This window comes from Onychostruthus taczanowskii, unplaced genomic scaffold, assembly GCF_017590055.1.
Source record: "Onychostruthus taczanowskii isolate IOZ18803 unplaced genomic scaffold, ASM1759005v1 scaffold4, whole genome shotgun sequence".
NCBI classification, from domain to species: Eukaryota; Metazoa; Chordata; class Aves; order Passeriformes; family Passeridae; genus Onychostruthus; species Onychostruthus taczanowskii.
The window spans coordinates 25084052-25100953 of NW_024501459.1; the positions used below are offsets into that span (position 1 = coordinate 25084052).

The 16902-nt window shown below is 43.4% G+C and overlaps 1 protein-coding gene across 3 annotated transcripts in view; it reads right to left on the minus strand.

The window, feature by feature from the left end:
• Positions 1 to 4838: 4838 nt before the first annotated feature.
• SYBU (syntabulin) overlaps positions 4839 to 16902 on the minus strand; it is a 39861-nt gene continuing 27797 nt past the window's right edge. Inside the window, exons 1-5 of one of the 3 annotated variants that reach the window (XM_041413067.1) lie at positions 15486 to 15492; positions 11747 to 11849; positions 9176 to 9379; positions 8059 to 8208; positions 4839 to 6892 (exon numbers count right to left, since the gene is read on the minus strand). In XM_041413067.1, coding sequence (XP_041269001.1) covers positions 5791 to 6892; positions 8059 to 8208; positions 9176 to 9379; positions 11747 to 11787 — 1497 coding nt within the window. In that variant the 5' untranslated portion in view covers positions 11788 to 11849; positions 15486 to 15492 and the 3' untranslated portion in view covers positions 4839 to 5790. Of the gene's footprint in view, positions 6893 to 8058; positions 8209 to 9175; positions 9380 to 11746; positions 11850 to 14609; positions 14776 to 15485; positions 15493 to 16902 lie in introns of those variants that run through there. The other 2 variants (XM_041413066.1, XM_041413065.1) reach the window with 2 other exon arrangements.

Consider the following 16902-nt stretch of genomic DNA (forward strand, 5'->3'; position numbering starts at 1 on the left):
TTTGCTCTTTCATGAAAGTATTTGTAAACACTTGAATGTACTCCATGGGACATCATACTGTGTAGAGGAAAATAACTTACTATGGATGACCCACAACTAAAAATGTGCTCCTGGTGGGTTATGCAGCTGAACAGTGAAAGTGGATTTCTTGTCACTTTGTCACTTGCAGCTTCCTGTTCTCCCATTTACACTTGACACTGCATTGACTGCCAGCAGTGGCATCACTACACAGAAGTGGTGCAGCCTACAAAGGGTTGAGGTGAATGTAAGGGAGCATTTTAGTAATTTACTTGTATTGGTACATTTGTATTTCTAGCAGAAATTCTTATGCTTCCTACAGATAGGAATCCTTACACCTTACAGTCGTTGCATAGTTAGCATAACAGAAGAAAAGTGGTGTCTTCCTGCTAATAAAGCTAGTGTGAAAATTCTCAGTTCAGTTACAAGCACTTTTCAAACTCCATTTTTTGCACACTTTCTGTATGTGTTTACTCTGTAATTCCCCTGGTGAAGCATGAATGGTATATGTGCAGTAGAAAGCAACAGTGCTTTAATGAAAATGTTCAATGTCTGCTGGAAAGAGGGAGATGGGACGGGGTTGGGGTCTATGTGCTTCATCCAGCCCAGTGCTTCAGTGAATGTTTTTTCCAGGTTCTGTCGTGTGGGTGCTATTATCCCTGATTTGTGGGTTGTTTGGATTTCTTACCTTATGACAGATGAGTGATGTCGTCACATTTTGCACATGAGACTTGTTTCTTGTTCATCCAGGGACAGCACAGGAAGTGTCAGTTGTAAGAGAATGGGAAGGGGAGGAGGAGGCATGTGACTAGAGCTTTCCTGCCTACAAAAATAGAATTTGTAACTAAGTTCTAGTAAGGTCTGGCACAAGTTTTGCTTAGAGTACAAGTAATTGAGAAAACAAGACAGTAAGAATTAATTTTAATGGCTTTAGTCACAGAGAAAAGTTTTTTAAAAATGTTAAGTATACTTGCCATATAGGTTCAAATCTTGCACAAGTGACTGATGTGACAGCAATTTTCAGATGTTAAATTTTGAAATATATTTTGAAGCCAACAATGCCATGCATGTTTTCTGCACAAGTCTTCTGGCTGGAATAGAACAGATTATTTCAAGCGCAGACTTCACTGCAGCAGTATGGCAAGTAAATCTGCTTCTAGTGCACACCTCTGAAGTATCTGACAAGGGCTGGGAGATGAGAAAGTTTATGAATAAGCTTTAATAACAATCTGTGTCCTTTTAACAGCACTCAAGAAGCAAGGAGGTGCCAGTCACAATTCTTTAACTATTGCTGACACAGGGCAAGAAAACTGGCTATCTACTGCCTCTTTAAAGTGAAATCTGTTGGAAGCTATGTCTTATTTTTTAGAAAATTAATGACTGCAGTTGCTGTTTTTTAGGCAGTATAGAATAGATGTAAATCGATACTATTTATTAAAAATAACAACAGGTGGGCGATTTACTAAGTTGTAAATAAAGCCCCTTAAATACATCATGAAAACACATTCGATCATTGAGCCTTTGGTCATTTTAAAAACCCTTGAGTTCTGCCACCTTCTGCTTGGGACTCCTGCATTGCTTTTCCCTCCTGCTGCGTACTGCTTTGCTGTTCTTCCATCTACCTGCCAAATTTGAGCACAGCTGCTCTAGAGATTCCTCCCATCTCTGCCCTGTGTTGTCATGGTGCCAGCAGGGAGGACGCTGCTCTTGGAGGAAGTCTCTTGAATGGTGATAACCCATGCATTAGTATGTTTTGTCTTTCTCCTGTGGTCTCTCTTCTTTCCTCCTTCCTGTATCTTGATTTTTTTATCTGCTGCTCTTGGAGGAAGTCTCTTGAATGTCTTTCTCCTGTGCTCTCTCTTCTTTCCTCCTTCCTATATCTTGATTTTTTTATCCGTGATAAATATGAAAACACTTTTGCTAAACTTACTGAAGCTGCTGCTCTGATACTATTTTTTAAAATTGGTTTGACTTTCCTGAAGATCCTGTACACCCCTGTGTGCATTTCTTGTCTTTCCCTTCTACTGCCATATGCTCCTCCTTTTCTCATTCATATTTTACTTGTTGGCCATGTGTGGTTTTTTGTTTTTTGTTTTTTTTTTTTTTAATTTCTTGGCTGAAAGCTGGACTTGATTGCTTTCACTGATATTCTTGACTGTGGAGGATTGACCTGCCAGGATGACTGAAAAATCCTTTCCTTGACTGTGCTGTAGTTGTTCGTGCTTGCCAGGTCCTGTGTTCATTTGTCTGAAGGGATTTGGAGTGAAATAGTTATATAGGGTATATGTAAAACAGTGCTAAGTGTTTCAGGCATTGGGGATTAAGAGAGAGTTGATTTGCAGGGAAAGGAAGGAGAAATGTGTAATTACAAGTTGGGAACAGCCTTGCAAGAAGGGCATAAGGAAGGGTGAAAAGAGTCAACAAGCAGAAATTGATGCACAGCAAGTTCCACCTCAACATGAGGAAGAACTTCCTTACTTGAGTTGAGTGTGCACTGGAACAGATTGCCCAGAGAGGTTGTAGTCTCCTCACTCCTAAAGATACTCAAGGAGTTCCTGGATGCAATTCTGTACCATGTGCTCCCTGCTTGAGAAGGGAGGTTGGACCAGATGACCAACTGTGGTGCCTTCCAACCCGATGCGTTCTGTGATTTTATGGAGTATAGAGATGACTCTCCAGTGGGAAGGGGGTCAAATGCCTGAGCCTCAACATTTTCAGCAACAGGGCATGTTGGGTCCCTCTTAAGATGAATATGAAAGAAGGGCTTTTTTGTCCCTGGATTATAAATAAAATGTGTAATGGGATTATGAACATGCTTCCCTTCAGCCCAGGAAGAAGCTGATTTTGTGCCTATGCCTTAAGCCCAAATTCAAGTGTTCACTATTTTACCTATAGTGTATGAGCTGCATGTCCTCCTCACCTGCATGTTTTGAGATGACTTTCCAGTGGGGTACGGGAGTGTGTATGAGTAATTTCTAAACTCAGAAAAAAAGGATGGGAGTTTTTATTGAACTGTTTGGAGGCTGATCCTCCCCTAGTACAGCTCCTAGTACAGCACCACCGAGATTCAGGTGAGACATGACTGAGACTTAAGTGTACTATTAGAGGGGAAAAAAGTGAAGTTGGTATGTTTGGAGCAACAGCTGGCTTATCTTCTGTGGATAGTGGAACAAAGACCGAAGTCTGGGACTGGTGCATTATAGTAATTCAGGTGTGGTCTAACAAAGGGTATCTTGAGCTATGTCCTTGCAGTGTGGAGGAGGAAAGGTGGAGGCTTTTATCAGGAATGTGATTGGAATGCTGTCACCTCTCACTGAGCATAGTAATTATGAGAGTTGAACATAGAGTCTTATGAGAGTTGAACTGACTGAAGAATCTTCAGGGCAGAAAGAGCAGAAAGAAACTTTGACAATGCTCTGGTTATGAGATCAGCCTATTGGCATCTTAAATGTAAGTGTAGTTTTTTGCCGCTTTGTTGCCTCTTGCTGCAAAAACTCCCCACAGAGTCAACAGTGAATGCATCTAGAACTGAAGATCACTGTTTCTTCTAAATTATGGTGCATTTCAGTGTCACTCAAAGATCATTTAAACAATAATGGCTGTGAAAGAAAAATCCAACATTGTAATGAAGTTGGTAACATCAGGTATAAAATACTGCTCTCCTGGCCCTGCACAGACATTTTTGATGTAAGGATAAAATTTTCTGTAATCTGTTTCAGTCCCAATAAGAGATATTCAGGAGTTATGAAAGTCCATGGTTGTGTAAAATTTATATTGATAATATCTCCAACTGGTAATTTTGGCCCTAGTGTCCCTATAATGTTTGAAAGTGACGTTTGAGCAATACGCTGTGCAGCAGTGTGACAAGGCAAGCCAGATGCTGCAGGCACCCAAGAAGGTCGGAGAACATGGAAGACAAAGTTATGGCAATATAAGCAAGATGCTCTCCTGTCCATCTTTGTTAGATGGGGATTATATTTACTTCAAGTGACCTGTTAGAATTCTCTTCCTTAATGTAATGCTTAATGAAGCTTCTAGAATCTCTACTGCAAACACAAAATAATTCACCACTCAGGCACCACAGGGACATGAAAAATTTGCAAGTCACCTCTGTAAGCATCAGTATCATCCTGTTGAATGTTGCAAATGCTCCCCACACATAACCAATTATACTCATTTGTGGAGTACTCATAACTTCCTTCCCAAAAGCTGCAGAGCAATACATGGCACTGTCAGGCTTCCCTGGATCCCTTCTCTGGGTCACACAAGGAAATACTGCACTTAATTTGCTGAAGGGGAAAACAGGAGGCCAGTGAGGTTTAAATGGCCAGAGATGGGGTTGAAAGCTTGGGTGGAGCCAGACAAACCCCACTGTTTTGCCTGTTGGGTAGCATTGCTGTCCTCTGATCTATCCACAGATCTTGGGTTTTAGATGTGGAGAATTCATGTTTTGATGGTCACAGTGTGCATGCACACTGAGACCACATGACTGTCAGATGGGTTAAATGCCAGAAAGATTGTTCTGGGTGGTATTGGGCAGCGCTGAGGAGTTACAGGTTTCCAGATGATTGCACTGGGTTAAAGATAGGTCACTTGCATCTGTGAAGGCAGCAGAGTGGGCTGTGTGTGCAACTGCAGCCCAGCTGGAGCCTTTAATCAGTGAGTGCTTACACTTGGAACTGGATTCACATTTTCTCAGTCTAATTCTGATCTCCTGGAACAGTACCTGATAAAGTACCTCCCCTAGCTTAGCCTGTGCCTGACAGCTCAGCTAGAATGGGGTACTTTTTTATACCTTTCTACAGTAAAACACTCACACATTTGACATATCTATCATGCTTTACTGAACTTGTGATTATAAAGGTAATTTACAATAAAGCAATTAAATAAACAATAAGTTAAAACACAATACATTTATACATAGTATTTCAAAGGGCTCAAAAGACTATTGGGTTCCAATACATAAAGACTTTAAAACAACATTAAGAATCAAAGTGTATCCACGCCTATACTTATCATTGTAACAAGTGTTAAGACTCCCAACGATGTACATTTTTGGTTACAGTCCCTGTATACGCACAAGACCAGTGAAATGCTCAAGCAATTGCACAATTGAGAAGAGCACTACATGAGACAGGCACAAACAATGTGCTGGAAGCTGCCTGGGGAATACGGGTTTTACCTCTAAATTGAATTGACACTTGGGACAACACATGGAAAGCGCTAGCATGCTTTCTGGAGCACAGGTGTGATACCCTAAGGGAAGGTTAGTGCTGTCTAGAGAAATATCCCACCCTTCCCCAGCCACTTGTTCCCTTGTGCATCTCACACCACCCTTGAGCCAGTGCAAAGCCAGTGCTTGTACATTTGCTCAGTGAACCATCCAGAGAGAGTGACTGAGCTTAATCCTAGCTCAGTGGTGGAACATGAAAGAACACTAGGGTTGAATTCCTATTTCTCTGGTTATGTTCACTGTGCAGATGTGCTGGCACCAGAAAGTCACCAACACGGGGGAGGGACATGATGCCTGGGAGCAGGAGGACTATTTCTGTAAGCAGCAGTACTGTTAAAAACATCTTGTGGAAGTATGAGGTTCAGCTTATTTTTTTTATTTTGAAACAAGGAACATGTTTTTAACTGATTTATAGTGCAAATCAAATAGTCAAAAGCAAATTATGGACTCTGCCAGAATATACAGTAATCTTTTATGATCTATCTCATCTGTCTTTCTCTCTGCCTCAGCCAGTTTGGTGCCCAGGGACAGAGTAGACTTTAGGTTTTGATATTGAAGGGTGTTCGGCGTAAAGAGTGCAGGGCCACCAGGCAGCAACCACGAAGCAATGCTCCAATATTGTAAATAGGATCTGTTCCTCCTCTCTGAGTACTCAAAGCCCACACAATAGTTGGTACAACAGGGGCTGCTACAGCCAGAAGATCCCCAAGGAGACTGCTGCTCCAGTATCTCCTCTTTATTCCTGTATTAACATACTCATAACATGCTTCATCATCATGGGTTTCTGTAAAATCAAGTTCTTTCATGAAACGGTTTTCATTAACTCTGTGCTCCACCTTCCTGCATGGAGACTCCATAGGAGACAAAAGGATGGCAGAATTGGGATCACTTGGAGTTAAGTCGACTATGATACCAGAATCACTGAAGCTTCCAAGAGAAAATTCACCCAGATCCTTCAGTGAAGAAGGTGGGCTTAGAGGACAGGTGTCCTGAGCTCTGAAGATGTTTTGAATGAGCTGCTCCACATCCAAGCTATATGGCACCACGTCAGTCTGGATGGCCTGTTCCACCATCATGTTGCTTTTTTCTTCTTCCTGGCAATAAGTTAGTTTTCCATCCAGAATGATTTCAAGCATCTCTTCATTTACAGCAGCACTGAAGGGAGCTGGATCACTCAACTCAGAGGTTGTGGTGGGCAAACTCTCTCCAGATGAGTCACTCCCGTTAGCTCTGTCCTCACTAAGAAGCAGATCACTGTCTGCCACCTCCTCCAGACCTTGGTCCTCTGTGATGGGGCTGTCTGGCAGGGTGGCACACAATGATAACAGCTTCCCCTCTGAGTCGCTCGTGTACTCCAGGCACTGCTCATCCCTCACAGAGTGGTTCTGAGCCATCTCCATGTTCTGCAGCAAAGATTCCAGTTTCTTGTTTTGAATGTTTATGTCCATGAAGTATTTCTGAATTTTTTTGTCTTTCTCAGCCAAACTGTTTTTCATGCTTTCAATAACCTGCTTGAGTTGTTTAATTTCGCTTCTTGCTTCCTTTAAGGCCAGCTCTGCCTCCACACGATTGCATTCTTCTTCAATCCAGTCTTCCCTCATCCGTCCCAGCTGAGCTTTAAGCTCTTCTATTTCGGTTTCCCTGTGGCAAAATAAAAATGATGTAACATTTCTGCTGACTGCTCAGTTAAAGTCAACATGAGGCCCCCACCACACAGTGATGGCTCTGCTGCTGAGATGCTCCAAGAAGGAAGCAAATTTCTCCAGGTGCCATTTGTGACCACCTCTGAGAGAGCCAAGATATGCCAGCTGATTGCTAATGGGAGTCACTGACCTCCCCACAAAACCAGCAGCCTTATGGGCTGTGCCATGATCCTGGGCAATCTGAGGCACAAGTGGTGACCTCTAGGTCACATCTAAACAACTGTAGTGCTTAAAATCTCCCCTACTGCCTCACCCTGGAGCAAATAGAAAACAGATGCCTGGATGCATCCCTAGTGCCTGCCAGCAGCTTGTCACATACAGCCAGAGCCAAAGCTGGCCTCGGACAGCCAGGGAGCTCAGGTCTGACTTTCCCCAGCAGGGAGCCAGAGGCTACTGCAAGCACATGGGGAGAAAGTGGGGGAGAGGGGACTCCTATGTCATTTCCAGGCCTTGCTGATGCAGAGGAAGAGCACAGGGTCCCTGGAACTCTGTCTTGGGCTCCATTCAAACAGCCCTTTGTGCCCCCTTGGGTTGTCTGTGCTGGAGAGCCAGCTCTCAGAGTGCAGTTTTAGTAAGAGACATCTGCTGCTGCGTAATGCATGTTGTCACTTCTTTGCTCAGCATCCACACAAAGGGCTATTGTGAAAAATTCAGTATGTAAGTGACAAAAACACAAATAGGCACAGTGGTTTGGGTATGACTTTTTCTTTCACTGGGGAAAAGGGGGACATTTGCAGTTCTACTTCACTGAGAGAGGTAGAACAGGACACTAAGGTAATACACGATGGCAGGTAGAAACTGTTCTATGTATAAAAGCTCTCAGTGTAAATCAGACTTGTAAAAAGTTGTCCTTTATAAGTATTTTATTGTGAAAGTTCCAAGAAGGAAAAAGCAACAACTATATTTCTAAATAATTCATTGTTTTGCATCCCCTTAGTACACTCTGAAACCTGAAATACTGAAAACAACCTAACCAGACTAATCGCATTTCTAATTTCTTAATGGAAACTTCATTGATCAAGAAATTAGTAAAAACACACAGGATTCCCACCCCTAAATGTTCCCAAATAAAACTTTCTGACCGATTTCTAAAGTGAGGTTTACCTTTCTTTGAGTTTGCTTTCAGATTCCTTCAGCTTGGTTTTCAAATGTCTTACTGCCACTTCTTTCTGCTGCAGAGGAGTCAAATACTGCTCTGGATTTTGTGGTTTAATGCTGTGATTGTCACCACAAGAATTGTATCTCCCTGATCGCCTGAAAAAACCCAAAACAAACCATCACATAATATCACTCTTACAGTTCTTAAGTCCTGGCAGAATGAAAAACATCCTGTTGAATGAAAAATGCAAAACTTGACTCATCTGGGGCTCCTCAGTGTCCACACAAGTTACTTCATCTTGCAAATCAAAGTACTTGAGGAAACATGATTTGTAGGTACAGTGCAAGATTTACTATTTATTGTACTTGGTTTCACTGTCATTACATCAAATGAGGCTTTTAACTTCATTTTAACTTTAAAATACCTGGACATCCCCTGACCCCAAATGGGTGGTGTGCCCAAGAACAGGCAGTGCAAGGGCATCCATCTACAGCCAGCCAGGCGATGCAGCCCAAGGACTAAGTTCAGCTCCACACAGGATTTATAAAGCTGAGCACACTGACATTTGCACTCATCCTGTCTAGCTCTGGGTGTGCATCTTACATGCTTGGCTGCTCAGCTGTCTGGGAGAGAGGGCAACAGCTGCAGCATGGCGGCCATTTCTTCTCTGCAACGTGTCACATGCTCTGGCAGGTATCTGTATTCTTTCCTATACAGGAAATTGCACTCCTTAGGGAGGTGCCTAAGGCTAGGCGGGGTGAATTTTTGCCCAAGTGTATCATGTTTCCTACACTACCCCACCCAATTCTCTTTGAAGTGAAAAGAACCCTACAACAAACAAACCAGTAAATCCTCATGAGAACTGATGGCATGAAATAGCCTGCCCTGGAGTGAAAACCAAATGCAAAGGACTTTGACTTAAAGTAAACTTGAATTCTACAGTGCTGAAACAATAAAGCTTTTACATAGTATGGAGAACCTTGCTGACTGTTAAGTTACCTATATAAGGCATCATTATTATGGTGAGGAGCAAGATGACCTGCATGGCAACTCCTACAGCTCATCCCACACTACAGAGAGTGTCAATGTACCCAACATCAGGAGGCTGAAACACAGACTTGCCTCATCACTGGACTGCTGTCACTTCCTTTGTATGAGCCTGAGTTGCTGCTGCTGGCTGAAGAAGCCCGGTAACTCTGATGGATGTTAGCAGGACTCAGATGGTTTTTGCACAGTGCTGATGAAGCATCCTTTCCATGTGAGGCAGGTGGACTGGCTCCAGACTTGTAGGATAAGGATCCATTATTCCGACCATAAGGACCACGACTGGAGAAGAACCAAAATGGTGAAAGCATTATTCTCATCACACAACCCATTATATGTCTTATTTTACACACAAAGTTCTCTAAACAATAAACCAGAGAGATAACTGTGAGTGGCTGGAAAGAAATAAAGTTTAGTTCTGACATGATCAGGTACTGCATATTCTTCCACTGGCAGAGGACTCTCAGTCTGAATTACGTGTTCTAAGGAAATCTCAGACATTTTACATCTCTCTGTGGACAGCACAGTTCCCAGTGACTCCATCAGATCATCCACATTCCCTGAATCTTGGACTCTGTCAAGTAAGGAGAGGCCTGTGGTCTGGACAAATGCCAAAAGAACCACACTCCAGCTTTCCCTGGCCAGGCCTGCAGAGCGGGGCCTGTGCATGGAGGGCTGCTGTAAGACTGCTTTCATGCTCCTCGGCAAGCAGCCTGAGGGATCACAGTGTGCAATGAAAACAGATTTTGTTTGGGCCACTCTTCTGCCTTTGGCATACTGGGTGCTTCATCTGTCATGGTCAGCTATTCATTCACTTCGATATAATCTGAGCCCCATGGAGAGCAGGCTGAAATAGTATTAAAAGAGAAAAAGGAAAGAACAGTATTTTCTTTTTTTTCTTCCAGTTTTTCTCATACATATTTACCTTTCTCTTTCCATTCTTTATTAAAGAATCTGTTAACTGTGTGTGCTTGAAAGCAATTGGTATCCTCCCTGCCTGACAGCTGCCCAAGGGCTGGAGTGCTCTGAGGCCAGCTGCCCGGGATGTGTCCCTTTCCTGCTCACTTGGTTTGTCAGCCTACACTACTACACTGCTACCTTGACTCTCCCATTGAAGTTGTTCTTCTAAATGGTAATGAAAGGGCAGGTTTAAAAAAAATAAATAGAAAAATCTAAACAAAAAATACCATAAAAAAGGCAAACCCAGCATGCAAAAGAAAAGGCTTGAATATAAAAAATCAAATACCACAGAATTATGAAGCAACATCTCTTCTTTAAATTGTTTCACTTGGTTTTTTCCCTTCTCAGCAAATGGAACAGTTTATAAGGAACAGATGGTTGAGTGGCTGCTGTGAACCTTCATCACACTGCTGTGGTTTGGGTGATTTTGTAATTATTTTACAATGAAGTACAGGACTGTGGTTTGTGACAACACTGAAGTGTTTCGTAGCAAGAACAGTTAAAAAAGAACATACTGCAAAGAAGATATCTCTTTCCACTTCATACAGCGTGTCATCAACTCTGGTGTGTGGCAGAACTTGCAGAGACTGTGCTTAACATAGCAGGGCATCTGAAGGAGCCTCATTACAGAGGACTTCTGCCCAATACAGGATGGCAGTATGCTCTAGTTTAAAGCTATATTAAAGTGTCCAGCAGTATATGAAATGACACAGAATTTTACTGAAATTAAGGTGATTTTAGGGCTTCATATTATACTTAGTACAATTTTTTCCCACAGCCAGTAACTGTACTTGTTTAATGTAATCTAGAGGGAACTCAAGTAGTGTTTATTTGTCTAAGAGCCTCATGATACAGACAGGAAAGTGCTCTCAAAGCCTCATTCTGACAGCCTCAGCGTGCCGGGGCACATCGCGACCTTCAGGACGCAGGTGTGACTCAGGCACGGGTACCCTGCTGCCGTCCAGCCTGCCTGCCAGCTCTTCCACCACGGGCAGGAAACCAGTCCTGTCCCTGTGAACTCCTTCCTCCTGCTCCACAAAATGTAACCAGCAGGGATTGCGTGGGCAGAACACAACGTGCGCTGCTCCATCCCAATGCCCCTGTGTTCTCAAGCTGCCTGAACTGGCAATTCACAGATGATGGGGAGAAATCTTACAGAAATCTTTCATGAAAGGGTCACTTAGACAGATGAGTATGATATAATTTTTTTAAAAAAACCTGCCTATAGGCTGGGCAAGGGTATTTCAGAAAAAAAATCCAACATCAAAGGCAATACTGTCTACTTCTTACAACAACAAAGAAAAGATCATGATCTGGAAAAGTGCAAGCTCAGCTGGCAATATATGACAGGATAAAACAAATTGTTAAGACCAAAAGGTTTAGGTTTACTAACTGTTAACTAACACACCCAGCTCTCTCTCCACTCCAGCCAATGCCTTTTCTATCTTACCTGATTCTATTTCTCGTACTTGCCATGAATAAACAAAAAAAACCCACAATAACTGGCTGATCTGGCATACTCACAATTTTTGTGCATTGAATACAGCATTTTTTTTTCTTTCTTATATTGCAGTTCTCACCAGTGTGCTAGCCAAGAGCCTTGTGTTAACCTGATTGTTTTAAAATGCAAGACCTTACACAGTAGTCTATCTTTGCACTAGCTATTCAGGAAAAAATTGCTTTGCTTACTTGCGAGAAAAAGAAGATCTCTTGCTTCCAGCAGCCGACATATGGACTTCAGGTGCTGAAATACTGCCTGTGCTGCTTGAAGAGCTAAAATCGGCTTCACTGCCTGGAAAGGAAAAGGAAAGAGTGAAAACATGATGGAAATTATAACTCAAAGATTGTTTTCAAAATAACAGTGAATCACAAGCATCCTTCCTTTGTCTGTTCTGGGTTTCAGAAGTTGCATGGATTTTCAAACATCCCTGGGGACAAGAGCTGGATTTGTTCCAGATTTTTCACATTTCTTCAGAACTGGTACTTCAACAAGAGCAGAAAAAAACCATTTGGACATAAAACCCTCACACTACAGAAGCCATTTTAGGTCTCAGACAGGAACACTTGTTGTGACAACCTGTTTGCTCTCTCACAGACATCGACAGACGAATGAGGCTGCTCACGTGGCTCCTTCAGGAGCACAGTGATTAGGAACACACCATTGTAACTGGGTATTTCTTATGCTTTAAACCATGCAGAACCACTGCTTGCTGCTTCTGTTTTGTTTTCTCATATAACATAAATGTACATATGTACAGGTATAAACCTGTACAGGCTAATGGTATATCTATATATTTATCTACACACGCATGGAGATTTTCATGTGGTTCAGAAGCATAGTGTGGCAGTTCTAATAACCTTCAAATAATCCAGTAATCACATGTAGGTCTCAAGTGCTTCTCAGGTACCAAGTCATCTGATTACTGATTTTCTATGGATCACAGCTTTTATTTCACAAGCTCTGGCACATACAAGGAAAACTGCTTTCATTTTGCTAAGGTAGATAGATGTACTAAGAAAGTCTTATCCTCTGGAAGAAAAACACACCAAAGCTGCAATTTTTTTTCCAATCTTTCAGTCTAATGGCAAACATCCTATGCTATACCCAGGTCTCATGCTGTTGAGCCACAGTAATGATTGGTGACTTTAGCTGAGGGGTTGCAAATAACTCTCCAACATCCTTTAAGCAGCTGACCAAGCACAGCATTTCTCACCTGGGAATTTCTGGATGTCATCCCATGGATAGACATCCCCAGGCCAGCAGCTGCAAACTTGCCATTTTTGCTATCTTTTCCACACAGGAGAGATGCAGCTGGAGCCACCATCATCTGTTGCAGCTAGACCTTCTAGTCCTCAATCTCTCTTAAATTCTACACAGAGCTGATGGTGAAAGGTGCATCTTTCACCCTGAACACCTGAGACTGGGAAAAGGCTTTGTCAGAGCCTGGCTTCACAGCCTTAAACAGGCTGAGACAGCCAGCAACCATTCTTACCACTGGGCAACACTTAACAACTGGTCTTAGGATAAGGTGTGAATGGATTTAACCCAGTACTTTCCCTACCTCATGACGTCTGAGATCAGCCTCCATTTCTCTGTGCCTCTGCATCAGCCCACCCCAGGATATTCCTCAGCCCAATTTCAAAGTACTCAGATACAAAGCTTAGCTTAGCTCTTCAAAAGGGGATCCCAGGGACCCAGTTCTAGCACCTCTAACCAGCTCCATGCCCAGTACAATGCCCCTGATAATCAGACCCAAGCCACCACACCCATAACCAGATCACAGCTGTGCGCAAATTTGCAAGGGGAGGAAGGAAAGCAGCAAAGCCACTTGGTTTCACAGAGTATTTATATCATGTTTACAGATGTAAATGTGAGTGACCCTCTCCTTGGGAATCAAAATGATCATGGGACATGATGTTCCAAGAAGCAACAGTTTTCCTGATAAACAAAATATCCCCAGCTACAAGACTAACGTACATTCCAAATAATCTCTTGGTATCACACTACACCCAAAACTACTTTTCTAAACAAGACCCAGACATGTAAACACTTCACACAGATGTCATACCTCTGGTGTTCCAGCCCCCAAAACATCCCTGTGCTTGCAGGACACCAGCAGCTTTCCCAAGGCAAGTCCTGGCTGCGGCACAGAGAGCAGGAGCCCTAGCCAAGGTTCATCTCTGGGTAAGCAGATCACATCATAATCAGATCTTGCTATCGAAAGCATTGCCGAGTAGCAAGGCTTAACAATCGCCTCTCCCTGACCTGCCCGGCTTGGAGCACCAAGAGCTGCAGGGCTGGGCACCGCTGGTAAGAGCCAACAGAGCCTGAAACCACAACCACACCATCAGCAGAGCTTTCTGAAAGACTGAACTGCATCTGAGACCAGGAACTGTGTCTGCAAAGCGTGAACTAACCTTTCTGGCCCCAGTTCTAATAACAGCCACACACAAGCTTAACACTTCACAGAGGAGACTACTTATGTTTAAAATTAGGCATGTGGCTATTTATAGGATCTTTGAGAACATTTTATAAGTTAAAGGGGTCACTGCTAGTAATGGTTCCAAGTGTAGAAATGGTGTTCAAGCCAGTTTTGTGTGTAGCAGAGATTGACAGCAATGTTATTAAGAGACTGAAAAACATCTTTTCCCATTTGGTAGACATCTCTGAGCAAAATAACATGGCATCTATCCATAAAATATCCATTGCAACATATTCTCCTGGGTAGGCGTGACTTCTGTCTTACAAATATCTTAACAAAACATGAAACTCTCTGTCTAGCAGCAGCGCAGGCAAGAGCTGAACATGGTTTCTCGTTCTCCTAATGCCATTCTCCAGGCTGACAGTTTCCTAAGCATGACTCTTGATCATTTTTGTCACTGTGACTACGTAATGGCAAAAACTCACACATGTAAGCTCCAGAACAGCCCATTAATTTAGTGCTAACAATGAAAGAGACTGACATTTCTCAGCCCCACGTACCTTTGTCCTAAATGGCCGTAACACTTGTTTAGTTCCAATCAGAGACTTTTCACTTAAAATGACTCTTACCCCTTCCTGCAAAAGATGCTACACGTTGAGTCACCAGCTTCAGCAGTATGTCATTTGGAGTTCACTCATTCACATTCTTCCAGGCTGCAGCCATCAGTGTCCCAGCCCATGGAGACAGCCCGGTGTCCCTGCCGGGCAGCCCGTCCTCCGGCCTCCCCCCGCCCGGCAGCGGGCTCCGAGCAGCACGCCCACGCTATGGAGCAGAGCTCTGCACTGCTCTGTGCAATGGGAGGAACAGCACAGGGACGGCCAACCAAGTACCGTCACATTTTCCAGGGTTGCTCTTTGCTGGGAATGGGTATCTGAGAAGCAAGAGAGCAATCCCGCAGAGCCCAGCGCTCTTTACCGCTCGGTGGGCTGCGGCACCGAGCTGAGAGCGCTCTGCAGGCGGCATCACTCCCTGCGCTGCCTTTTCGCCTCCTTGCTGCCCTGACAGCATCGCGACAGGCTCGGCTGACACCGAGGGAGGAGACGGGAGCCCGTGCCAGCTGCGGGGCTGCCTCTGACGAGCCGTGCGGGCAGAGGCGCGCAGCGAGACCGCGGTCCCACCACGCGTGTGGCATCTGCCACCACTGCCCGGGGAGCTCACGCTCTCCTGTCGCAGCACGGGAATCAACTGGGAGACTCTTACGAATGTCTCAAGGGCAACTTTCCCATCCTGCATCTGATGCAGTAAGAGATTTGGGGGCGGGATTGAGGAGCGGGAGAAGGAGCCGCCTGTGCGAGGGCCGTACGCCTCCAGCTGGCACGGCTGCGTGTTTATCCCAGCGGCGCAGGGCGGGGAAAAGCCTCACCTTTAACTGCATCCTCTGCCCTGGCCCAGCCACAGGGCAAGGACAACAGCGGTACAGCTCCCTCTTACAAGGAGCGTCTTACCCCTTCCTGCAAAAGAGGCTACGCGTTGAGTCACCAGCTTCAGCAGTATGTCATTTGGAGTTCACACATATACATATACATATACATATACATATACATATACATATACATATAGTCATGTTAATGGAGTCAAAAGATACATACATATTGTACACCAGAAACGACCCAAGAAAACCACACTGCTCACATGCATTAAAAAGTGTAAAAAAACAAAAACAAAACAAAAACCAAACCAAACCAAAACAAGCTGCAGAGAAGCAATGAAATCTTGCTTTAACATTTCAAGCTTTTCTTCAAATAACACCCTTAAAAATGGCATATCTTTATATGTATATCAATCTTGAAGTAGATTTTGCATATAGCCGGTAAAACAGAGCTGTAAAAAAAACCCCAAAAACCCAGTGCTGACAGAAACAGCTTGTCCTCAAATTATAAAGCTTTAAATTTGTTGAGCTTTCTTGCCTTCAAAAGCACTTTGTGATCCAGCAAAGTGACCAAAATATGCATACATATTAACCACTTTGGTGCAGTTACATGAGGAATAAGTGGCATGCTGTCTCTCTAGATAGCTTGATTTTGAGACCCCCAGAGATTGGGCCTGGCTGTGTGAAAAAATATCCAGCAAGGTCACTAGAAGCAGCTGGAAAAGTAGAAAGAATTCAGTTGTAATGCCCACTAATGAAAGGACCTGTATTTTTGAGAAATTTGGCTCAATTTATCTTGAGAGCTTTAATTCCCAGCTACATCTCTAGCTCCAATATTTAACAGCGTAAGCAGTATATTTCCAGGAAGCACTAACGCTGCTTTTATTTTTCTATTTAATATGGGGTTGTTCCTGCAAGATTTTGTACACCACAAACGACCTAGGAAAGAAAACCACACTGCTTACATGCACTCACAAATGTAAAAAAAAAAAAAAAGCTGCAAAGAAGCAATGAAATTTTGCTTTAACATTTCAGGCTTTTCTTCAGATAACACCCTTAAAAACAACCCATTTTGAAGCAAAGTCTCCTAGTGGGAAATGTGCTGAATTCAAAGTGTAAAGACCTTAGATGACAGTGGGTTTTGGTTCCAGTCCCTGGCCTTTGACTTATTATCTATTTGACTTAGGATTATTGTATGGGAGACTCTTATTTTGGACTTAACTATTAAATTTCTCACTGAACAGTAACTGGGTAAAAGCAGATGTAACCTTGAGAGCAAGGAGCAGGTCACAGCTCTCCTCCATGTGGACTGCTGTAATCTCTGGGTGACAAAAGCTGCTCTCACATGCTCTGCCTCTGCCAGTGTCACTCTCTTCACTATAATGAGAGGGGAGGAAGCTGAGGATGCCCAGTAGGTTGCATTGGTTCAGGAACTCTTAGGATTAGTGTAGAATTAGGCTCCTTTGGTCTAAAGAGGGCACTGGACTCAGCTC